At 36.1% G+C, this 26,575-nt stretch overlaps 1 protein-coding gene across 1 annotated transcript in view; it reads left to right on the top strand.

Annotated features, from left to right (window-relative positions):
* dok6 (docking protein 6) overlaps positions 1–26,575 on the top strand; it is an 81,518-nt gene that overhangs the window by 29,970 nt on the left and 24,973 nt on the right. Inside the window, exons 2-4 of the mRNA XM_051881671.1 lie at positions 6,779–6,886; positions 12,882–12,996; positions 21,832–21,951. Of these exons, the coding sequence (XP_051737631.1) occupies positions 6,779–6,886; positions 12,882–12,996; positions 21,832–21,951 (343 nt within the window). The remainder of the gene's footprint in view (positions 1–6,778; positions 6,887–12,881; positions 12,997–21,831; positions 21,952–26,575) is intronic.

The raw sequence follows: 26,575 nt of genomic DNA, 5'->3' as shown, positions 1-26,575 counted from the left end.
TAGTGAGCAGAAAACAATATGTGTAAGGAGTAGTATGTAAAAATCGTGACAGTATATGTAGTATCACATACATTCATTTTATCTTTTACATTTGTTTAAATGTTTTTGGCCACCTAATCCCATTTCTAAACCTAACCACTTTTCAACAATATTAAAAATGTAATGGGTAGGTAAAAGTACATTGACAATAACTTTAATCACAATATAATATTATTCATATATATTTTATAGTGTAAACATATAATTTTTATATACACTGTTTACGGTTGGTTCTTAATGAAGTGGCTAAATTTACCTGGCTTTGTTTTCACTGAAGAGTCCTTGTGTGTGTACATATAATTTTGACGGTTTGGAGAGTACACAGTGTCCTGATTCATAATTAAACAATCCAATCCAGAGACGGAAGGTTTCTTCATTAATCAGCTTTTGAAATTTCAGTATGCAATCAGAGAGCTCGGAGAGATACTGTCCACCCGCAACTCCTGCCGTCGATTGAGCCGCACTAAGTGATGGAGAGGGAGGCTGATTGCAAATTCATTTATGTCAGTCATAGTTAGGCTTGATGACTTTGGCCATGGTTGCAGTAAAGTGAAAATTGGCTAAGAGTAGTGTGTTTATTTGGGGATAATACAGTGAAAAGAACTAAATGCCATGGTCAGAATTAGCATTTATATAAAGCTATTACACACTCAAGTTGCATTTACTTACCCGTGTCAACCTTTAAAAAAATCAGTGAGTGCCTATTTAGATTGTAGCAGAAAATCAGCAGCTTTTTAGGAAAAGAATGGCAGTCAGTTCTACTAAATTGCGTTTGGATGAAGAAATATTGGCACCAGTCTTACTTACTGCCTTAACTACTTGTTGTGACAAAACAAAGTATCTACATCTGATTTTTTTTAATTTTTTTTTTTTTTATCTCAAATGACTTTGAGAATGAGAAAATGAAATCTAGGACTAGTTCAGGTCTGGGCAGCACAAAAAAAAACACTCTGGCTCTGCTCAGACGTAGTGAGTCAAGCATGGGAAACCTTCAATTCATTGCTTTAAAAGTTCCTGTTCTGAGTAGTTTGTTTGACTTTTAATATTGTTGCGAAACTAAAAGAAAGGGAAGTACATGATAAAATGTATTAGCTTTAGTTACATGGTTAAACTCTTGATACAGATCAACCCAGAGGAAAGTTTGCTCAGGAGACATGATGAAGTTAAGCTTCATTTACCGTCATTTTTATCTTCATCCTCAAGGTTTTCCTAAAATTCCATGTAAATAAAAATAGAAGCAAAAAACACTACAAAAACACTTTTTTTTACCATCCATTTACTTTTGCTCATTTGCTAATACTTTTGCTACTATGTTTAGGTTCAGTAATTTCAGTTTAAAAGGTTATTAGTCAGTTATTGAAATGACTTATTTTCAAAAATGTCACTTTAGTCAATTCATTGGTATTTAACAATTTGCAAAAACCTCTAAAGGCCCTGATATACTTCAAGCAAAGTTATTTTTTGTTCGAAATACGTGAGCAGCGATATACTGTAATCGAACATCTGACGCCGCCCACACAGCTGAGAGCGACGGTTAGATGAATATGTAAAAATGTTGCGCGCTTTCCTCTCAGTAACAAAATAAACACAACAAAATTGAGAAACTAGCAAAGATTTTTTAACAAAGCATAAGAAAAGCATCTGATAATGGCAACGTAGATATGTTTGTTTGCACGAGCTCTGTAATTTGGCACTCCAGTAAAGTCACGTCATGTTTATATTATAACACTTTATAAAATAAATTGCCTAAAATCAAGCAGCTTTACATTATTAAACACGAAAAACAGTGTCAGTCTCTCATTTCATAAGAAGCACAACTTCGTTTTCTACTATAAAGCAACTCTCCAGTGTTCATGTTTTCACTTGCGGATGTCTGACTTCTACAGAATCGAGAGGCAGGGTTGCCAGGTTTTCACAACAAAACCTGCCCAATTGCTACTCAAAACTAGCCCAATTGTGTTTCATGGGGGCTCCCGCGATAAAAAAAAAATTGCGTTCAGGGGAAAAAATCCATGTTTTTGGCGGGGTTCCTCTAGTACAATTCACATTCCAGAGGCTAAATATAATGTTATGTCGGGTCGCTTCAACCCGCGTACATGAAAAACAACCCACGGCAACAGTGTAAAATAGCCTGGACTTGGCAACACTGTCGAAAGGAGAAATGAACTGGAGAAGATTTTCAGAGTGAAAGAAGGCAGAGCCTCAGCGCGCACCTACCTTACGTAATGGCCATGGACCAATGGCAGCACGAAGGTGTTTACCAGCCGAAACAAACTTTTCCAGAAAGTTCGCTTTGGCAAGCTGTTTCGAATTTCCAAAACGAACTTTGTTTCGGTCTGATTTTGTTCAAAATGACGTCAACATCATTCGCGTCTTCCAATTGGTTCTTTTGTGGACTTAGAGCAGTGTTACCAAGTCCACGGTTTTTCCACGGAATTGGGCTACTTTTACACTGTTGCCGCGGGTTGTTTTTCATGTCCGCAGGTTGAAGCGACTCCAAATAACATGACATTTAGCCCCTAGAATGCGACTTTTACTTGGGGAGCCCCGCCAAAAACGTGGATTTTACCCCCTGGAATGCAATTTTTACTGTGGGACCCCCCCTAAAACGCGATTGGGCTAGTTTTGGGCTAGTTTTGAGTAACAATTGGGCGGGTTTTGTTGTGAAAACCTGGCAACCCTGACTTAGAGGCTTTTGCTGACAAAGGGAAGTGACATTTAGCGGTTTTTGCCAACAAACCGGTATTTCTGAATGGGCTGACACTGGGATTTAGCGGATTTGAAGTGAAAGTATTTGATGAACATATACTATGTGCGGAGAGCATTCACTCAATATTATCATCTCATTTTTGATTATATAATATAACTATTTATTTATATAATATTTCAAGCAATATATTAAAGTAAATTTGCTCATTAACCTTACAGCCATGTAAGAGGCTGTTCTGTCATAACATTTTAGACCTTTTTACCAACGATGATCATTTTAATTATTTATATATAGTTTTTGGAAGTTCAAAAATACTTCAGTTTGAAGGGGCATGGCGCATCTACTTGGCTGCTTTCTAGGAAGAGAGAAACTTGTCAGAAGCCTCTGAAAGTTTGCTTCTCTAGTAGAAGGTCAAGAGGCAGCGGTATGTCATAATGTCGAAACAATTCATTTGGAAAGAATGATTGATGGTTTCTTCTTGCTGGCTCTGCTTGACCTAAATAAAATTGACTTCCCAGACCAAAATCAATAAAAAAAAAGAAAAAAAAAAGAGATTATAGATAGCTTATGCTGTAGCAAAACATAAATAAAAAAAATGAATAGTATTGAATTGCCTTATCCATGTCAGAGGGTGCATGTTAATATGAATGAACAGGAATAAGCAGCCTTGTCTATCACAACAGTCGGCATCCCAAAAGTCCAGCAAATGGCAAGAAAGTACTGGTCTTGCAAATCTCAAATCCCCATAACCACATTTGATAACAGATGGCATGCGTGCATAGTGTTTCATTATTTCTGATTTTCCCATTTGCAACAATGTGGATGAAATTGAGCCATTTTGCGTGTAACCTTTTGGCTCGACACACATAGCAGGTATCAGGAGCACCAGGCGTCGTACAGGAATGCACCCAGATCAATTATTTTGAGTGCCAAATTAAGCATTGTTCTTTTTCCATGCACTACATCATTGGAGTAAACAAATTAATCTCGCCCATGGATATGAATCCCGACAGGAATACACATACATCAACAAATGAATATTGGCTGTCTGAAGCAGGATATTGAGTTATCCCTTCTGTATAATAATCCTCCTAACCTCAAAAGCATGCGTGGTCAAATGTTTTTAAGTGTACTCAGGTGGCACTTGTTTGTTCTGCCTGAGACAGAATATACACTCAAATTGTTTTTCTTTTGCTCCTGTCACTTCCTAAATGTTTGATGTTGTTAATGAACTTGCCATCCAGTGATGATTTGATTTAGACTGTTTAATGTCCTTTCATTTCCTAAATTACCAACCCAACTTGCTGGGTTATGTTAACTCAGCTTGTGTTCTGTCCACTTTTATCCAGTGCTGGGTTGCCATTTGGGTTGTTTTTAACCCAGCCATTTTTAGAGTGTAGGTGAGCAGAATTTCTTTTTGGTACTATTAAAGTATTATATTAAGAAAATAAACCTTGGCGCAGATCCAGGTGGACTCTTAAGCCTCAGTAAATATCCATTGTAAAATGTTCAACGGCATTAGAAGAGTCATCTGCCATTTTTAAACACATGATGTTTTATTGTGTGAATAAATCAGAGATATTAAACAGATGTGGATGGTCCCGCTGAGAAAAGGCCATTCAAACCTCATTTGTTAATTATAGAACTGCTGGGTTATTGGTTGGGTAAAGCTATGATTTTCCCCATGCCTTTTGGGGAGAGAACTGTGTCTGTTTTTTGGGCAGTATAAGATAATAAACACAGGTGTCAGGGGAAATGGATTGAAATAAGTATGTGTGTGTGTTTGTGGATTCTTTTTTTTTAATAGAGATTGTGCACATTCTCTCACACTCTCTCTTTTCTGTTGACCTTGAAACACTGTCAGGGGAATGTGAGTGTTTAATCTGTGAAAGTCTCAGACGTTGCTTGGAGGAATGTTTCAGAGAGAAATTTAGGCCTTTATTTCTTTAAATAGTATGCAGGGGGCAAACTCAGACAAATGGACACTGAAATGAAAGTGCCACTGAGATCCAATAGCTCTTTCATGGTTTTATGGCTCAGCGGTACATTGTGTAATATCAGAAAGTATGGCTATGGTGTTTTATTTGTCTGAAAAATTCCTTTTATGGAAATGTTTTCTATATTGTATGCATTGCAAGTCATTTTTTGTAGAATTTTCGGTTACACTTTATTTAAAGGTGTTATTGTTACGGTGTAATTATACATTTAAGTTCTGAATAATTATAATTAACAACATGTGTTAGGTGCATGTAATTATGTATTATGTATAATTTACTGTTATTACTATAGTAAGTACATGTAAATTGTAACAAGGACACCGTAAAGCAAAGTGTTACCAAATGTTCTTATGTATTTATTTTAAGATAATTGTCACTTTACATACATATTTATGTATGTATGTATGTATATATGTGTATGTGTATTTGTATGTGTGTGTATATATATGAAGAGCCAATCAAGCCAAAATTCATTCTGGCACTTATATATATATATATATATATATATATATATATATATATATATATATATATATATATATATATATAATATACACACACACACATGCTGTATATCGTATATGTACACTATATTGCCAAAAGTATTGGGACACCCCTGCAAATCATTGAATTCAGGTGTTCCAATCACTTCCATGGCCACAGGTGTTTAAAATCAAGCACCTAGTCATGCAGACTGCTTCTACAAACATTTGTGAAAGAATGGGTCGCTCTCAGGAGCTCAGTGAAGTCAAGCGTGGTACCATGATAGGTTGTCACCTGTGCAATAAGTCCATTCGTGAAATTTCCTCACTACTAAATATTCCACGGTCAACTGTTAGTGGTATCATAACAAAGTGGAAGCAATTGGGAACAACAGCAAATCAGCCACGAAGTGGTAGGCCACGTAAAATCACAGAGCGGGGTCAGCGCATGCTGAGGCACACGGTGCGCAGAAGTCGCCAACTTTCTGCAGAGTCAATAGCTACAGACCTCCAAACTTCATGTGGCCTTCAGATTAGCTCAAGAACAGTGTGTAGAGAGCTTCATAGAATGGGTTTCCATGGCCGAGCAGCTGCATCCAAGCCTTACATCACCAAGTGCAATGCAAAGCGTCGGATGCAGTGGTGTAAAGCACGGTGCCACTGGACTCTAGAGCAGTGGAGACGTGTTCTCTGGAGTGACGAATCACGCTTCTCTGTCTGGCAATCCGATGGACGAGTCTGGTTTGGCGGTTGCCAGGAGAATGGTACTTGCCTGACTGCATTGTGCCAAGTGTAAAGTTTGGTGGAGGGGGGATTATGGTGTGGGGTTGTTTTTCAGGAGTTGGGCTTGGCCCCTTAGTTCCAGTGAAAGGAACTCTTAATGCTTCAGCATACCAAGACATTTTGGACAATTTCATGCTCCCAACTTTGTGGGAACAGTTTGGGGATGGCCCCTTCCTGTTCCAACATGACTGCGCACCAGTGCACAAAGCAAGGTCCATAAAGACATGGATGAGTGAGTTTGGTGTGGAGGATCTTGACTGGCCTGCAGAGAGTCCTGACCTCAACCCGATAGAACACCTTTGGGATGAATTAGAGCGGAGGCCTTCTCGCCAACATCACTGCCTGACCTCACAAATGCGCTTCTAGAAGAATGGTCAAAAATTCCCATAAACACACTCCTAAACCTTGTGGAAAGCCTTCCCAGAAGAGTTGAGGCTGTTATAGCTGCAAAGGGTGGGCCAACTCCATATTAAACCCTACGGATTAAGAATGGGATGTCATTAAATTTCATGTGCACGTAAAGGCAGGCGTCCCAAAACTTTTGGCAATATAGTATGTGTATGTGTATGTGTGTATATATATATATTTATGTATATATTTATGTGTGTGTATGTATGTGCTATATATATAATCTCAAAATAAAGAATGGTTATTTTAATTGTAATTTTATTTGATTTGATTAAGCAGCATGTCACATAATTCAGAATTGTTGTTATGCGTTCGAAACACTAAACATTGCAGTAAATACATGTATCTTTCTGTAATAGATCTTCAGAAGATGCTGGCTTGTATTCAAGAAGGCGTCCAGTAAAGGACCACGGCGATTAGAGAAATATCCAGATGAAAAAGCTGCTTACTTCAGAAGCTTTCACAAGGTAATTGTGACTTTCATGTTTCATTTAAAAAAAAAAATTATCTTGATTGAAAACTTCATTTTGATCACATTTACAAATCACTAAATTAAGAAACACATTGGGTCCATTCTGTTTAACATGCACCCTCGGTTCATTTCAGGCTCAAGGATAGCTCTATTCATTACCTGCATAATTTATTTGCATAGCGCCCCTCTTGAGAAGTTCCTCTGACAGTGAGAGCTCTGGCTCAAGGGTTCACGCTGGGAAAGAATCTCTGAGTCTAATTATTTAGTTAGCAGGGGTCATAGGCATTCCGGTGCGATCGCTGTGTGATACTTTTGGAGCTGACAGTAGCTCAGGTTAAAGGTGTAAACGTGAGCACATGTCTGTTTATTTGTGTTGTGTCAGATGATAATATGATGTGCTCTCTGTGGAGTGTTGGTCAGAGACTTGTATCTGACATTGGCATTGCTTCAATAACTTTGAAAGTCACTGCGATAAAGGAGTTGATCAGATGGTCTTATCAGCATAGAGTACCTCCTCCCCACCCGCTCTAAAAATGGCTCACAAGAGTTTGGGATTTCCTCCGGTGGTTGACACATGGAGCACAAAAATGATAGATTTTCTTATTTACGATTCTTTTTTTCAGAATCTGTCCGTCTGTCTATCTACCTACCTACCTACCTATATACATTACATACATACCTTACCTACCTTTCATATATACCTACCTACCTTTCATATATACCTACCTACCTAGATACCTGCCTACCCACCCACCTACCTACCTTACATGTCTGTCTACCTATCTACCTACCCACCTACCTTACATACCTACCCACCCACCTACCTACCTTACCTGTCTGCCCACCTACCTACCTATCTATCTACCTTACATGCCTACCTACTTACCTACCTACTTACCCACATACCTACCTACCCAACTACCTACCTTACATAAATACCTACCTACCTATCATATGTACATACCTACCTACCTACCTTATATACCTACCTACCTTACATACCTACTTTATCTACCTACCTATCTACAGTACCTACCTTATATACCTACCTACCTAAATACCTAACATGCCTACCTACCTATCTATTTTACATAAATACCTACCTCCCTACCATACGTACATAACTACCTACTTTATATACCTACCTACCTTACATACCTACTTACCTTACCTACCTACCTACTTACCTTAAAAGCCTATCTACCTACCTACCTTACATGCCTACCTTCCTACCTATCTTACATAAATACCTACCCTACATAAATACCTACCCATCTACCTTACATAAATACGTACCTACCTTACATACCTACTTTACCTATCTTACCTACCTACCTACCTACCTTACATGCATACCTACCTACCTTATATACCTACCTATCTAAATACCTTACATGCCTACCTACCTATCTACCTTACATAAATACCTACCTACCTGCCTTACCTACCTGCCTTCCCTACCTACCTACCTACATTACATGCCTACCTACCTGCCTTACCTACCTACCTACCTACCTACCTACCTACCTACCTTCCTTATATACCTACCTACCTTAACTACCTTACATGCCTACCTACCTATCTACCTTACATACCTACTTACCTTACCTGCCTACCTTACATACCTACCTACCTATCTACCTACCATACATAAATGCCTACCTACCTGCCTTACCTACCTACCTACATTACATGCCTACCTACCTACCTAACTACCTTACATGCCTACCTACCTATCTACCTTACATAAATACTTACCTGTCCACCTTACATGCCTACCTACCTATCTACCTTAAATAAATACCTGCCTACCTACCTTACATACCTACTTTACCTACCTACCTATCTTACCTGCCTACCTACCTACCTTACATACCTACCTACCTTTCATGCCTACCTACCTACCCGACATGCCTACCTAACTACCTTACATGCCTACCCAATATAGACCCGTTAGAGAACTCTTCTTATTGTTTTTGAAACATAACATAAGATTTTTTTTTCTAATTATCAGATTTTTTCCCAATAGCAATATCAGGATTAGGTTTATAACGTCTAATGCCAAATTAAAATCCATTATAGGGTATTTTGCAATTGCACCAGGTTTCTTTCCGCCCAGGAACCAGACCCTCTTTTAGTGTGAATAATTTTGAGAATTACATCCCTTTCCTGTCCTCAAGCCCTTTTGAAAATATTCCAATTAGGGCTCATTATCAGGGCGATGGCTGATGATCTTATGCGGCGAACATGCAGAACATTCTAGAATAATGAGCACAGATGCGGTTGTAGATTAGGGCCGTGACACCACGGTTTGATGTCGCTGCATTGTGGAAACGTGCCTTTATCAGCTCTAACAAGCCTGCTAAAAAGATTACTCATTAGACATGAGGGAGATGAGTGAATGTGGTACAAAGCAACAGCCCGGCTTTTCAGCATGTGTGATGAAGACACTGTAACAGGCAGACACTGGTGTAGGTGTAACTCTCTGCACTTACAATGATTACAAGATACAATGATTAAGCTAATTTTCTATTAAACTTGATGCATACTTGACATACTTAAAGTCCCATTTTGTTCATATTTGATGTTCATGATATTCCAATTTGAACTCGAGTAGAATTGTTAACATGTTGATATGTGCTCAGATGGATTAGTATATCATGTATCATGTAATGTAATATATTTTTAAATCAATTGACATCAATGTTCAATTTTGTTTTGACCTCAATAAGCCAACTTTCAACTTTTCAAAGAAAATAAACAGTTGTTACAGTTATTATAACTTTTATTTGGAGCCAATTTAATGTTCAGTTTTTGAGATATTGTTTTATTTTTGTTCAGTTACCGAAAAATAATTTTTAATAGTTTTCATTTTAGTTAACAATAACTGTATATTCCTAGTCTCATCCTCAAATGTCATGCCTATGGACCGACTTCTTGGCCAGAATAAGCTGCAATGTGGGTCAGACCTTTTGATCTCTAGTCAAAGGTCTGACTTTGCAAGGCTAACACATTGCTGAAAGCGAAGACGTTTTCAGAAGATGCTTCAACACACCAATCAGCGCGTCATCCATTCACTGTGACGCACTCAAGCTGGAGAAGTTCTCTCAAAGCCTTGAGCAAACCCTTCATCAGATTGATAAACCTTGAACCCACACTCAGCACAACACAAACACTTTCAGATTCAAACACCTCCTCCCTGTTGCCACAGGCAAATCATATACTCTCAAACCAAGAAATGCCACCGGCAAAACTGAGAGGTGAAGTGTAGCGTCTGCCATCTTGACTGCATTTTAACTATTTTAACAGAGATCCGAAGAAGTGTTGGTAAACTTTGTGTAACGTTGTGTTGTGTGTGTGACGCTGGAAGATGAAGTGAAATGTACCTGAAGAGCATTTTAAATATAGACTGTGCTTATTTTGTACCGTCAGTAAGCAGGCTGCTTTTCTCTGAGGTAATAGTGTTTGTCATGGATGTGAAAATATTTTAAATCATGGATGAAATATTCAAATTCACATCCCTGCTAGCTTAATTTATTAAAGCGCAAGTAATCACAAAACAATAGCAGCATTCGTTCATTCTAATTGCAGTATGGTGACAGCTTAGTCATATCCCTAATTATCCCATTATCTCCTTCTTTTAGTGTACTGGATGAAACCGATTTGCAAGAACATTTCTTTTGTTTTTGTTTTTCTCTAGATCAGTGGTTCCCAACATTTTTGACTCCAGGAAACCCCATTATCCATAATAATATTCAAAGGTCATATGACTTTTACAGTGTTTTTTGTGATAAGGATATGGATTTTTAAAAATATTTTTACTTACACAATTTCTACCTGATACATTTTAAAGCTTGGCTTGACTAGAAAAATGTATATTCATTATGAAAATGTCTTTTCAACATGTAGTGGAAAGATATAAAATACTACTATTATAGATATTTTCTAGAAATCACACTTTTAAGATTAGGCTTAAAAGTGCTGATGGGGTTACTCAAAATATGAAACATCTTGATTTTACTTGTTTTGGGTCATTTTGCTGATTGTTTTGTCTCATTTTAAATTATTTTAAGTCCTTTTCCGACCCTTTTTAAGTATAATAAAGCTTTGGGTGAAGGAATGTGTGTCATTATCTGTGCAACCCAACCCAGGCTCATTGAAAAAACGTGTCGGTGGCAACATTTCTGCAAAATTATATTATGTTGCTTCTTGCATGTTTCGCACCACTTTCAAAGTGAAAAGTCCAGTGAGCTGCACTAAAAACATGTTCAGTTTTATCCGAAACAGATTAACGTGAATCTGACAATGTTTTATTATGTAGATTGTTGTAAGTAAATTGGCAGTTCGGAAATTAAATATTTGCTCCATCGTGTGAAAATAACATACCATCTACACCAAACCCTACCCTAAACCTAACAATAGTGTTAAAGTTACAGTATGTAATATTGACAACTAGTGGTTGAAATGGGTACTGCAGTCCAAATTTAAAATATTGTCAAAAGTACCAACTTCGGTACAAAGTCGGTACCGAAATTTTAAAAATGTGACGCTTTGAGCACTGTTGAGCGGCTTCGTAAACACCTCTGATTGGCCATTGTGTTCACGCGCTCATCAGACATGTCTGTGATTGGCTTCAATGATCACCACTTCAAAGACTTCACTGAGCGCTTATACAGATACACACGGGAGCGTTTGAAAGCAGGCATCTATCACGGACCAGTCCGCTGATAGACGCCTGCTTTCAAATGCTCCCACTTTCAAAACACTTTCAAATTCAAACACTTTCGTGTGCTTTCAAACACTGCCGTGTGTTGATCACTGTAGCCAATCACAGACATATCCGATGAGCATGTGAACACAATGGCCAATCAGAAGTGTTTTTGAATAGCGCTCAAAGCATCACGTTTTTAAAATTTCAGTACCGACTTGATACTGAAGCCTTACACTGCAAGTTGATCAGCTAATGTGTACGTTTGCAATATTTTATTGCTGATGGTTTTTAGGTTAGGGTAGAATCTGCGATCTCTGTCCCAGATCGTTTGCTGATTCTCTGTTTTTCCCCAACTGGCAACCTGGGGTTTCTAAATACTTTTGGGTAAATTGGCAGTGGGCGGGTTCACACTGCGCAAAACAAAAACAGATGTTCCAACACGGAATGCACATTTCAAAGTAGAATAACTAGTTGTCGCATTGTTTTTCAGGGAAACAAGTATTTGAACTTAGATTGTTTCCTTAATCTCTGCAAACATTTTATGCTTTAGTACAGGCAAAAAAATCACATACATCACCTTTAACAAAAGCAATGTGAGATAAAAAAGCATTTGCTGAAGCAACCATGCCATTTTAGCTGCTTCTACAAGTCTTTGAGCTCTTTTATGGTAAATCGTGTTTCACAGGAATCATATCCTAGCACTCTGTATTACAAGTGCAGTGCTGTACCAGGTGAGCTACCGGGCAAGTTTACTATGTCAGAAAAGCCAAACATATGGAGCTGGTTACGTGATACAAACGTTAAAATGTATTAGTTTACAAATCATGCAGTATTGTACAAGGAGCTGTGCAAAAATCTATATTTTGCTACTGTAATCATAATTTGTGTGAAGAAGAATGAAAGTTGCTGGTGTTTTAGAGTTTTGCAAAAGTGTAGGTAGAGGCACGTTTTTACAGTGAAGCTAGGTTGATGTAACCCTGTCTAAAACATACCTGAACATAGTAATATATGAATATTATGAATACTTATGAATATTAAAATTTATTTTAACTTTCCAATGTCCAACTGTTCTTTAGTGTTTGTCATTAGTGTGACAATAGATACAACAAGCGTTGACTTTCATCTCCATTGCTTCCTAAATCCAGACACAGCAGTAATTTCAAATCATTTCATTTTCAGATAACAGTAACTACATTACCTCAGTGTTATCCTCCTTTCTTCGTTTCCTCCTCCTCTTGAGTTTGTTAATTTTGGTAACGAGTTTTGTCTTCTTCCACAGATTACTGAGCTCCACAACATTAAGAACATTACGCGAATGCCACGAGAGACCAAGAAACACGCAGTGGCAATTATTTTCTGTGATGAGACGTCAAAGACATTTGCCTGTGAGTCAGGTAAGCACTGTCTCCAACTATGAGAAAAGTCTTTGTTGTAGTGCTGGATTGTATCCAAAATGACTTCATTTATTCTATATTTCAAGATGTGCAAGTATTGATTTTCACATATCAGGAATACTTGTTTATTCTTAGAGTTATTCCATTTTTACCTTGAAACTAGAGAAGGTGCTGAAAAACATTGAGGCTAATAAGTGTTAGAAGAGCCCTTTGGGATATACATGGATTTTTTATAAATTGTGTCATAGCTTGTGTCATTGAGAATGAATATGGCCAAAGGCAACAGATAGATCAGCAGTTAGAAAACAAAACAACAAGAGAAAGGCTTAACACACAAACATGCATTTGAAATATGAATGAGATGCTTTACTCACCATTAGCTTGGCAGCAGAAAGTGTCTTTTCCCATGTGTTTTCTCTCCTCTCACACTGAGAATCTTGTAGTGGAAAGATGGCACAGATGTCGAAACTGATCAAAGTGTTCTCGCAGGATAAAAAAAATACACCCAGAATAAAAACATGAATAAATACTAACTTGGTTGCGAAGTGATTGTAGGTGAGTTTTAATATTCATTTCTGGGGCTTACCACGATCGTCATTTTACCGGGACAAATAAAGCATGTTTGACCCTAATTAAATGTAACATTTTGTTTGTTTGAGAGAATTTTTTGAACTACTTTTTTACTGGGTAACTGGGTTATGTTGCATTTAATTAACATTATTTATTTCAGTAAACTTAAGTTTATTACATAAGGTTAATTCAATGTCATTTAGTTGAATCAGGTTAACATTCTTAATTTTGTCCAAAACTATTAAGTTAAATATCCTAAAATTAATATCAAACAAAAATTGAAACAAGTAATCCAGTTTAATTTATTAGTTTATTTAGTGAATGCATTCAAGAACAGTTTTTAGAACTTTTACAAATGTCATCCATTTAAAATTAGTAAAATTTAAGTAAAATTTAAACAAAAACATCTGAATAACAGACAGACAAAGATAAATTAAGAACTCTTTATTTTTTATTGCCAACATTGAAGACACCTGATGATAACAAGCAGAATCACTGAAGGAAAGAGAAACACAAGAATTAACAGAGGTTTAGGTGTTGATGTTGATTTTATTGAAAATGTTTGATCACCCTTATTGTGATCAGTGTTTCATTTAGTTGGACAGTTTGACTCTTTGCTTTTTATGTCAGTTTGTGGTTTTTGTAAAGGTGTTTGCTAATTTTACACATTTTAAATGGTTGACTTTTAAGGAATTAATTTGATTAATTCTAACTCAATACTTATATGTTGAATTTAATTAATAATATTGCTTGTAATCTGTTGCCACAATTTTATTGAGTAGATGGAGCGTATTACTTTTTATAGTGTAAGAATAGTTTTTACAAAAACTTTACTCTGTAAAGATTTTAATTGTTAGGCGTTAGCCAGAAGATGGTTTTGTTACATCCATGGCATGCCCAAAGCAGTCATTTTTTTATTATTAAAACAACTTAAATTGTTAGCAGGTCCTCACCCCAAGCACGTGCTACACTTCATCACAATGGTAACCCCCAAAAACACTAACATACCAGAAACTCTTTTAAATATAAACATAAAAGAACATTCAAAATTAACTTCTCCCAATTTTATCATCTTGATTAAAAAACAAAACAAAAAAAAAAACATAAAATAACATTTTATTTCCACATTTACTCTCCCTATCCAGCCTTGTGCAAATCATGATGGGATGGGGAAATCCTGGAAATCCTGAGTGTGGTTTTATTCAGTAAGGGTGAATTAAATTTATAAAAAGTGACAGGAAAGACATATTACAAATGATTTTTATTTCAAATAAATGCTATTGTTTTGATCTTAGTTTCCTCAAAAATATTAAGCAGAAAACTGTTTTCTACATTGATAATAAGAAATGTTTCTTGAGCAGCAAATCAGCATATTAGAATGATTTCTAAAGGATCATGTGACACTGAAGACAATAGTTGTAAATGCAGTAGTGTGTTTACCCACCACGCAAAGCATGCAATTGCGTGGGACCCCGTGGGCTTGGGCTTCCGCTTTTCCACATCTTATTTCGGACTAAGAACCATGCATCTAGTTTAACCTTGCACTAAATGCACAGATAAAATGCTGAATTTAAATTAAGCCTTTTTATGTAAATAGCTTTATTTAAATATATTTATAATGTATAATTCACAAAACTCTTGAATGGAATTTCATCGAAAAACAGACATTTGTATACATTTTCTTGTGATCATGGCAGCAGTTATTCATCAGATCATGGAAAAGAATGTCATACCCAGACATATATCCATGGTGCAGTGTAAACAAGTACCCTTTCTTCATTTTAAAGTGCAAATTCTAGTACCTGGATTGCAGTGATAAATTAAATTTATTCAATTAAAAAGTATGCACATGGTTAAAATATGGCTAGCCGTGGACAAGCAATATTTAATTAGTTAAAATATATGAGAATGAAACAAATTGGAATGATTGATAAATACATATACCTTGTTATTGTGTATTTAAAAGACATTTTATTTTGTCATAGTTATTTAGTATTATTACAGAGATCTAACCTGTTTTTTACCTGCTTCATTTATGTATGACTGACAAATATGCATCATATTACGTTTACTAGTTTGAACTGCGCAATCCAAAAGGAATTTTGCAATTCAAATACATAAATCTTGAATTTAGGGCAAAAAATTTTTTGTGTGTACCTGACTTTAATAATTTGTTTAGTGAATTGGTTGCTAAAGCAACGCAAGAAGTATGTGCTGATAAACCATAATAACAGCAGGTCCGATTAATTCTTAGTGAATTCCACCTACAGAAATAATATGGTCACAACAACATTATTAGACCAGAAGTACAAAACTTGTCATAATCTAGCACTGAATTTGTCCTTTGCCTTCAATTTTCCTGTTGAGCTAAATTCCCAGGTAGGAAAGGAGAGGAGTGAGAAGGAGAAAAGGGGAAGAGCTGGAGGAGACGGGAAGGAGAGGCAGTGGAGTGGATGTGCACAGGGGGAGCAGCACGGTGGACCCGCTGGGATATCATTAGCACCTCTGGGGTCTTCCGCACTGCCAGGGGGAGGCGAGGAATGTTCTCCTGAATCCATTTACCACAATAACCTCCCCACCCCCAGCTCTGCCTCGACTCTCTTCCACTCCCTTCAGAGGCAGGATATTAATGGGAAACGGGTAGAGCGGGCATAGGGCATAAATGAAGAGCTGTGCGAGATATGGGCGTACACCAAGGGTTTAAAAAGTATACGTGCCTTGAGGCTGTTTAGATGAAGAAGTCTGCAGTCCTCCAGTGTTGCAACTGTGACACGTTCAAAGACTTTTCTGTGCTGGTTTGTTGGTGATGTGTCCTGCTGCATTAGATCACCTTATTGTCCTTGTAAGAGTAAATCACCTTTGCGTCAGTGTGGACCTCAGGCGTATGTATGTGTGTGTGGTTAACTCTCCTTGTGGCTCTTTTAATTTTGGCACAGGTACATGTCCACAAGCCGCCCCCTCTCGAACTTCCCCTTTCCCACTAACTCCGGCCATATGGAGCTTGTGTCCCTCACATGTCCGCCACATGTAGGAACTCGACCTCCCTTGATCCTTCGCTTCCACTTCCTCACCTCCCTCTGAGTCTGTCAGGTTACGCTTGTGCTGATCCTTTTCTTCTTTCTCACTTTCTTTCTCTGTCTTAGAATTATCATGTCTGACTATAAGAGCTGTGACTTATAACTAATTTGAATCAATGATAACTAATGTTAACTAATGAATAAAGTGTTACCATAAATAGAATAACAGTTTTCTCTTAGTCTTATTAAGTGCAAACAATAAGTGCAACCATAATCAAAGGACTCTCTCAATATTCAAAGTGCAAGTATAGAGACCAAATTTTTCTTCAAGTATGATACAGAGCTAAGAGATGGTTACAACTACACAGGCCAGCCTAAAATAGCTTTCATATTGGGAGATATTTGTATGCATCAGGGAGCCGCTTTCAAAATGGGGAGCATTGAAACCGCGCTTGAATGCGTGTTCGCGTTTTACTTTCGCTTTCGTGATCGCGTGTACTCTGTGAAAAGGGAAAGGCGGTGATCATTATCCAACTGAATTGAATGGTTTTTATTTCTATAAAAAGCAAAACGACAGTGGACACGCAATGTTAACATAGCGGTGGCATATTCTATCCTAATTTCACCGTCACTCTCCGCCATGGCAATATCGCAAGACAGATTTTCACCTCAACAAGAAATCTCATCACATTTTAATCTCGCAAGATTTCTTGGCACGAGATCTCGTCACATCCCTAATAATAATATACCATTCAAAAGTTTGTGGTCAGTACGATTTTTATTATTATTATTATTCAGCCAGTATGCATGACATTGATCAAAAGTGACAAAGTCTTTTACATTGTTACAAAAGATTTGTATTTCTGCTGTTCTTTTGAACATTTATCAAATAATCCTGAAAATAATGTATCACAGTTTCCACAAAAATATTAAGCAGACAACTGTTTTCATTAATAATAATAAATAAATATTTCTTGAGCACCAAATCAGCATATTAGAATGATTTCCGAAGGATCATGTGACACTGAAGACTAATAGTAATGATGCTGAAAATTCAGCTTTGACATCACAGGAATAAATTACATTTTAAAAAAATATATATTAAAATAGAAAACGGTTTTCATAATATTTCACAATATTACTATAGCAAATAAATGCAGCCTTGGTGAGCATATGAGACTTTTTTCAAAATCATTAACAAATCTTACTGACCCCAAACTTTTGAATGGTAGTGTTGATATTTCTAATATAAAAAGTCAGTAGAGCATGGCATTAGCAATGCCAACGTCTTGAGTTCAGTTTCCAGGGAATGCATGAGAAAAAAAAAAAAAAAAAAAAAAAAAAAAAAAAATATATATATATATATATATATATATATATATATATATATAGATAGGGTGAATTGAGGTTGATTTGGACACTTTTTTTGCCATTGAGATGACTTGGAAAAAGTGTCCCAATCAACCTGAATTCACCCTATATACCTTGAATGCAATATAAGATGTTTGGTCACATGCATTAATGTAAATGTTTATTTAAAACTTAAATTTGATAGGCAATGATAGGCTCTATTAAGTTTCTGAGCTTGCTTGCTTTTAGGATGCTCTGCTTTGCCAAATGAAAGTGCTTACCTTATAAGAATAAAGCAGTAAAATGTAATTAATTTTTTCCTGTCCCATGTGGCGACACCTTCTCCCACAGACCCTACTAATCGATACTGAAATTCATTGATGATTATTTTCATTATCAGTTTGATGTTGCCACCCTAATCCATTCTCATCCGTCCTGACCCATTTTCTCTCTCTTGACTATTTATCATGTAGTTCTTCTCATTTCCTTTGCTCTGTGTGAACCATTAACCATGTGAAGCTGTTGTGCTGTAAAGTGCTGTGATTCCACCGGGCATCTTTGTGTTTGTGCACATAGCTGCCTGAGCACTTGAGAGTTTGCCATGCTGATGAAGTATTTGTTTATCCAATTTTCCACTCAGTGGTCCCAAAAGTGTGTGTGAATTTAGACACACTTAAAGGTCACCGTCTCAGGGGAGAGGCCATGCAAAAAATCCAACAAAAAGCTTGAATAAAAAATGTTGACAGTGTTTTGTTTGTGATTGGATAAAGTTAGATAAAGATAATCTAAGACAGTGTAGTTTTATTTCCATCTTTTGGATCTGTGCGCATGACTTATCAAATAAGTTACTCAAAACTATGTGTAAGACTTTATTCATTGTACTATTCACTAATGCATTTGGCACTATAGCAAATTCTAGCAATTTTTTTTCTGACTGAATATTTTGAATGGTGCCTGCTCACATTACTCAAGCAAGCAAAATTAAAATGTGAACACATACAGTATTCATTTTAAGCTTCAATTACTACAGCTGAAATACACTTAGGGAAACATCAAGCAGACAGCCATTGTTATTCAAACAAGCTCCGCTGAATACACAAACTCGACCAGGTCACGAATCTGCTAAGAACTACTTAGCATGTAATTAGACAAATCTAATCTCATAACGTTGAGCTTTCAAACCCATGTCACAAAGAGAAGCGGTGTGGACGGAGCTCGTTTTGTAGTTGCCGTAGTCATCATTTGTGCTCACTTTGTGCTAAACTGCATTAGGTGCTTCAGAGTGGATGTTCATTTGTAAGGTTTACACATTAGAACGATACTGTTCAGAGTCTGCTATAGATTATCCAGGAGATTTTCAAGAATTTCATAAACTGACTGCCAAGAAGAAAAAAACAAAACAAAACAAGAAGTCACATAAATACATGCAAGTGGCTTACTCAACATGCTCAACTCCTACAGAATGCTATTTGTGTTTCTTTTGTGTGCACACAGGGGCCAAAATAACTATTGCAACACCTGCTAATAATGTGTAAACTGAGAAAATGTGCTGCCCATAATTACTTTTACTGTCCATTAAACTGCATTTTTATATTTATATAACTAGAAATATATCACTTTATATATATTAGCAATCAAAAGTTTGAGATTACGATTTTTAATGTTCTTGAAAAAAGTCTCTTATGCTCAGCAAGACTGTTTTTTTTTTTTATCAAAAATACAGTAAAAACAGTAATATTGTGAAATACAACCCGAATTCCAGAAAAGTTGGGACGTTTTTTAAATTTGAATAAAATGAAAACTAAAAGACTTTCAAATCACATGAGCCAATATTTTATTCACAATAGATAACATAAATGTTTAAAGAGAGAAATTTTACACTTTTATCCACTAAATGAGCTCATTTCAAATTTGATGCCTTCTACAGGTCTCAAAATAGTTGGGACATGGGCAACAAATGGCTGAAAAAGCTTTTTCAGCCATTTTGAAAAGAGGACTATGCAAAACCACATACTGCAGCTATTACAACAGCATGGCTTCGTCGTAGAAGAGTCCGGGTGCTGAATTGGCCTTTCTGCAGTCCAGATCTTTCACCTATAGAGAACATTTGGCGCATCATTACACAAAAAAAACGTCAAAGATGACCACAAACTCTTCAGCATCTGGAAACCTATATCAGGCAAGAATGGGACCAAATTCCAACAACAAAACTCCAGAACCTCATAACCTCGATGCCCAGACGTCTTCAAACTGTTTTGAAAAGAAGAGGAGATGCTAAACCATGGTAAACATGACCCCGTCCCAACTATTTTGAGACATGTAACATTCATCAAATTTAAAATGAGCTCCTTTTGTGCATAAAATTGTAAAATTTCTCAGTTTAAACATTTGTTATGTTATCTATGTTCTATTGTGAATAAAATATTGGCTCATGTGATTTGAAAGTCTTTTAGTTTTCATTTTATTCAAATTTAAAAAATGTCCCAACTTTTCTAGAATTCGGGTTGTATTATTATTTAAATTGAAAATAACTTTAAATTCCTTTTTGAATATATTTAATGTAATTTATTCCTGTTATGACAAAGCTGGATTTTCAGCATCATTACTCCAGTCTTCAGTGTCACATGATCCTCCAGAAATCATTCTAATATGCTGATTTGATGCTCAAGAACATTTTCTTATTATTATCAATGTTGAAAATAGTCTTTGCTGCTTAATATTTTGTTCACAACACTAACACCATTCAAAGGTTTGGGGTAAGAATAAGATTTAAAAATTAATAATACTTTTATTCAGCAAGGATGCAGTAAATTGATGAAAATTAAATTGATGCGTTTAATTTATTACATTTATAAAATCTTAATTTATAATTTTACAAAAGATTTCTATTTTTAATAATAATTTTATTTCATGTTCATTAAAAAAAAAAAAAAAAAAAGGTATGGTTTTCACAAAAATATTAAGCAGCAAAAACTGTTTTCAACATTGATGATAATAAGAAACCTTATTAGTAATAATTGATGATAATTGAGTGCCAAATCTGATATTCTGATATTCTGAAGAATCATGTGACACTGAAGTAATGGCTGCTAAAAAATTCAGATTGGCCATCAAAGAAATAAATTACGTTTTAAAATGTATTAAAATAGAAAACAGTTATTTTAAATTGTAATAATATTTCACAATATTTCTGTTTTTACTGTATTTTTGATCCAGTAAATGCAGCCTTGGTGAGCTTAAGAGACTTCTTTCAAAAACATCTTAATTATTCCAAACTTTTGACCGATAATATATAACATACCTGTATATAAAATATTATTTATGTATTTATATATGAGTGTAAGTGTAATAAATGGTAAAGTTCACCTAAAAAAAAAAAAAAAGAAAATTCTGTCATTTCCCCTCATGTTGTTGCAAACCTGCATGACTTCCGTCATTGCACTTCCTAAAATGGTCAGTAATTCTGTTTTCTTACTTGACAGCCAGTTTTTACTCACAATTTGCACTTGGCAAGTATTTTTAGACCCTGTGTCCACACCTATAAACTTGTCTGTCATCTGCCTTTCTGCCTTTCTGTCTGTCACTTCTATATGTCTGTTTGTCCATCACTATACCCCTTTGTGTCTGGATATGACTGCTGGCTATTTTAGTTTTAAAGCACATATCTTTTGTAACATTAAACATTTATTATTCATAGAAAGGCTGAGCTGGTCGATGACTAGAAAAAAATAACATTCATCACCAATGAAGCCTTCGCAAATTGCTTGTTTTTGTGCATTAGTGCTAAATCTGTAAATGTGTTTTTCTTCTACTTGTTCCCTGTTCGCTGCTGTCTCTTCAGTAGCTGCTCTTGTATGTTTGCATATAAACATGATGATATGGATGTGTGTGTCCACAGAGCTGGAGGCTGAAGAGTGGTGGAAGTTATTGTGTTTGGAGTGTCTGGGCAGCAGACTTAATGACATCAGCCTGGGAGAACCGGACTTGTTAGCAGCAGGGGTGCAGAGGGAACAGAACGGTCAGTATCCAATTAGAGCCCGGCTTTTTGGTTGATTTTTTTCCTCTTGTACTCCCTAAATGATTCTATTACAAGGACCAAATGTGTTTGTTAAACACAGTCCCTCCAGGTCTGTTCTCATGTTTATAAATGATCTGCTCGGGCCAAGGTTCTCTACTAAGCACTAATGGGTACTGCCGTGCATCAGAGCATCAGCCCATAATGAAGCTTGTCATAGAGATGGATGAGATTATGACGCAGAAGAAAAGCAGGATGAATACGCATGGCACCTCTGCAAAAAACGCTTAAGAGAATGAGCGAGAATCTTTAGTGAATTCATTTTGTTTCCTTCTAGAATGAATGGCAATGTGTTCAATTTAAATTTATATATATATACAGGTGCTGGTCATATAATTAGAATATCATCAAAAAGTTGATTTATTTCACTAATTCCATTAAAAAAGTGAAAACTTGTATATTATATTCATTCATTTACACACAGACTGATATATTTCAAATGTTAGAATATTGTGAAAGGTTCAATATTGAAGACACCTGGTGCCACACTCTAATCAGCTAATTAACTCAAAACACCTGCAAAGGCCTTTAAATGGTCTCTCAGTCTAGTTCTGTAGGCTACACAATCATGGGGAAGACTGCTGACTTGACAGTTGTCCAAAAGACGACCATTGACACCTTGCACAAGGAGGGCAAGACACAAAATGTCATTGCAAAATAGGCTGGCTGTTCACAGAGCTCTGTGTCCAAGCACATTAATAGAGAGGCGAAGGGAAGGAAAAGATGTGGTAGAAAAAAGTGTACAAGCAATAGGGATAGCTGCACCCTGGAGAGGATTGTGAAATAAAACCCATTCAAAAATGTGGGGGAGATTCACAAAGAGTGGACTGCAGCTGGAGTCAGTGCTTCAAGAGCCACTACGCACAGACGTATGCAAGACATGGGTTTCAGCTGTGTCAAGCCACTCTTGAACAACAGACAGCGTCAGAAGCATCTCGCCTGGGCTAAAGACAAAAAGGACTGGACTGCTGCTGAGTGGTCCAAAGTTATGTTCTCTGATGAAAGTAAATTTTGCATTTCCTTTGGAAATCAGGGTCCCAGAGTCTGGAGGAAGAGAGGAGAGGCACACAATCCACGTTGCTTGAGGTCCAGTGTAAAGTTTCCACAGTCAGTGATGGTTTGGGGTGCCATGTCATCTGCTGGTGTTGGTCCACTGTGTTTTCTGAGGTCCAAGGTCAACGCAGCCGTATACCAGGAAGTTTTAGAGCACTTCATGCTTCCTGCTGCTGACCAACTTTATGGAGATGCAGATTTCATTTTCCAACAGGACTTGGCACCTGCACACAGTGCCAAAGCTACCAGTACCTGGTTTAAGGACCATGGTATCCCTGTTCTTAATTGGCCAGCAAACTCGCCTGACCTTAACCCCACAGAAAATCTATGGGGTATTGTGAAGAGGAAGATGCGATATGCCAGACCCAACAATGCAGAAGAGCTGAAGGCCACTATCAGAGCAACCTGGGCTCTTTTAACACCTGAGCAGTGCCACAGACTGATCGACATGCCACGCCGCATTGCTGCAGTAATTCAGGCAAAAGGAGCCCCAACTAAGTATTGAGTGCTGTACATGCTCATACTTTTCATGTTCATACTTTTCAGTTGGCCAAGATTTCTAAAAATCCTTTCTTTGTGTTGGTCTTAAGTAATATTCTGAGATACTGAATTTGGGATTTTCCTTAGTTGTTAGTTATAATCATCAAAATTAAAAGAAATAAACATTTGAAATATATCAGTCTGTGTGTAACGAATGAATATAATATACAAGTTTCACTTTTTGAATGGAATTAGTGAAATAAATCAACTTTTTGATGATATTCTAATTATATGACTAGCACCTGTGTATATATAATATAAGTATATAATAAATATATATTAATTATATATAAATAATAAATATATAATACATAAATATATAAATATATATTTCGAATAATTAATCTGCACATTATGTAATTAATTAGATTAAAAAAAATTTAATTGCTTGACAGCCCTACTAAATATAATATATCTAATTAACTTCTAATTATATTTTTATTTTATTTTTCATTTTATATATATATATATATATATATATATATATATATATATATATATAAATTAATTACATGATGTGCCGATTAATTGATCACACATCAAATTTGGCTGAGAAATTACCTACAAAAGATAATTTAAAATCATTATTGTGTTAAATGAGAAAAGCATCAAATAGAAATTACAAAAAGTAACTTTAGAAAGAAATATTTGATTTGATTCAACATAGAATTTATTACACAAACTTTTAGGCTACAGTGGCCTCTTTTTTTAAGAAGCTGCATCTGAATTGGTGTTTAGATATGTTTTGACTATTTATTGCAGTTCAGAGGTGGTATGAATGCATTTACACTGCATTTACAATTTCATAAATGATGCCATGAGATTAATGGGTTTAAAATGGGTATTAAAAGGGATAGTTCACTCAAAAATTAAACTTCTGTCATCATTTACTCACCCTCATGTCGTTTCAAACCTGTATGACTTACTTTCTTCTGTGGAACATAAAAGAAGTTATTTTGAGAAATGTCTCTGTATTTTTTTGTTCATACAATAGAAGTAAATTTTAACCAAAACAATTTGGTTACCAACATTCTTCAAAATATCTTTTTATGTTCTGCAAAAGAAAGTCATTCAGGCATTCTATAGGCTACATCACGCAGTGAGTTGCTCTGCATCATGTTTATCGCCTATCAAATGTATGAAATGTATGACCTACGTAGGTCTGGGGCATGTATGTATGTTATTTTTTCAATTACTAACTAATATATATATATCACAAGTAGCCGTGCGATATGGCTGTATATCAGCACGGCTTTGATTTGGCCGTAGGTAATCACAGTGTGCTGATATACAGCCGTTTCGCACGGCTACGAGTGTGATATTGCATTTATACAACAGTTGGACAGCACGAGTGTCTAAATAAATAAGAACAACAACAGAGTGTCTTTGAAAACCCTCTTTTGTGAGGAACTCTTCACAAATCTCAAGTTTAACAGTTGAGCCCAAGCCTCAGTTACTAATTTTAACATCACTTTAGAACTAGTAACGAAGGAACGTTGAGTCGCTTCATTGAAACTCACTGTAATATGTAGAGTATTATGAGAGAGAGATCGCCTAAGCGAGTGTGTTACCTGCATCTAGCTGATATTTTTCAGGTCAGTGTTATATTCCTAATCACAAAATCAGTTTGAATGTCCGCTGAGGAAAGCGATATCTTTGTCTTTGTCCTTTTAACATTTAAGACATTTCCATGACAGCGCTTGTCAAGGCATTTGTCAGTTGAGTCTCGTAAAATGCTGTTTAAATTAAAAATAATGTCCTTGTTTCAGTCCATTTCAATATAAAAGTCTTTGCGACTGACTGACTCACTTATAGACAGTCTTTGCCGCCATCTCATGGCGTATTAATGTAACTTTAAGTGAAGTTGAAATCACTAACGGACTCTTTCTCAATGCCAAAAATATGGCATGTTATTTATTTAAAATATTATTTATTGAACAATATTTAAATTAATAACAATAGCCATTATAAGTTCAGTCAAATGTACAAAAGCAGCACTCTAGTTAGTACAGGATTTAATTTCAATGTAAATATAAAGTTATGAAACTTAATATAGCCCTTAAGCCAAATCTATTAGCTCTGGAACAAGTAATGTATTAATAAGATCAAAGATTGCCTGTTTGATATACCCAAAACGAATTATACCTTATGTTTAAACACTATCTACATAAGAGCCAGCAGCAAATTCCCGAAGGACTGGCCGAGATGAAGCTGTTCTCAGTGGGTACATGAGCGCTGAACAGTCACTGACTGTCTGGAGCTCACATCTCCGAAAGCGTCTAAACAAATTTTCAAATAGGCACTATGTTTACATATAAATTGCATATTTGAGGTCTAAACAACTACATTTTCGCCTTAAAAAAAAAAAAAAAAAAACTCTTAAAACTACATTCTGTTACAAAATAACAGAAGTATCTATAAAAATATGGTGAGTTTCCTCGTCCGCCATGACACTCGCTGTAAGAACAGCGGAGTGATTCAAAGGTTGAAACAGTTCCTGTGGCAATACTGGTAGAATATAACATGGCTGGAAAGACCTCTCAGCCAATCAGATTCGAGAAGCAGAACGAACTGTTGTATAAATATGTATGTATGTATGTATGTATGAATGTATGTATGTAGTTTTCTCTGAAGTCTGTGACAATAAGAACAGATCTGACCCACAAGGACAATTGCAACTCATCTTCTCTAGGATCACACTGTTTCAGTCTGAGTTGGTCTGAGTTGTGTCTGTGTTTACAGTTTGTTTTTTAAACATAATTCAGAAAATCAATATCAGTTCATCTCCAAGTGCTGCTCAAGCGTTCAAGCATTCAGCTGTGTCAGACACCCTGCCGTGATCATCAAATTTTTTTCAATCAAATGACAGGCAAATATTGATTTGTTTTCATAACGAGAGCGCAATGTGTATATGATTATATCAGCTGGAGGTCAGCAAAATGATCGTTTCTGCGCTATTCGACAGCTGAGGAAT

This window comes from Ctenopharyngodon idella, chromosome 23, assembly GCF_019924925.1.
Source record: "Ctenopharyngodon idella isolate HZGC_01 chromosome 23, HZGC01, whole genome shotgun sequence".
NCBI lineage: Eukaryota > Metazoa > Chordata > Actinopteri > Cypriniformes > Xenocyprididae > Ctenopharyngodon > Ctenopharyngodon idella.
The sequence above is the reverse complement of the archived record's forward strand: the minus strand, read 5'-3'. Positions and strand labels throughout refer to the sequence as shown.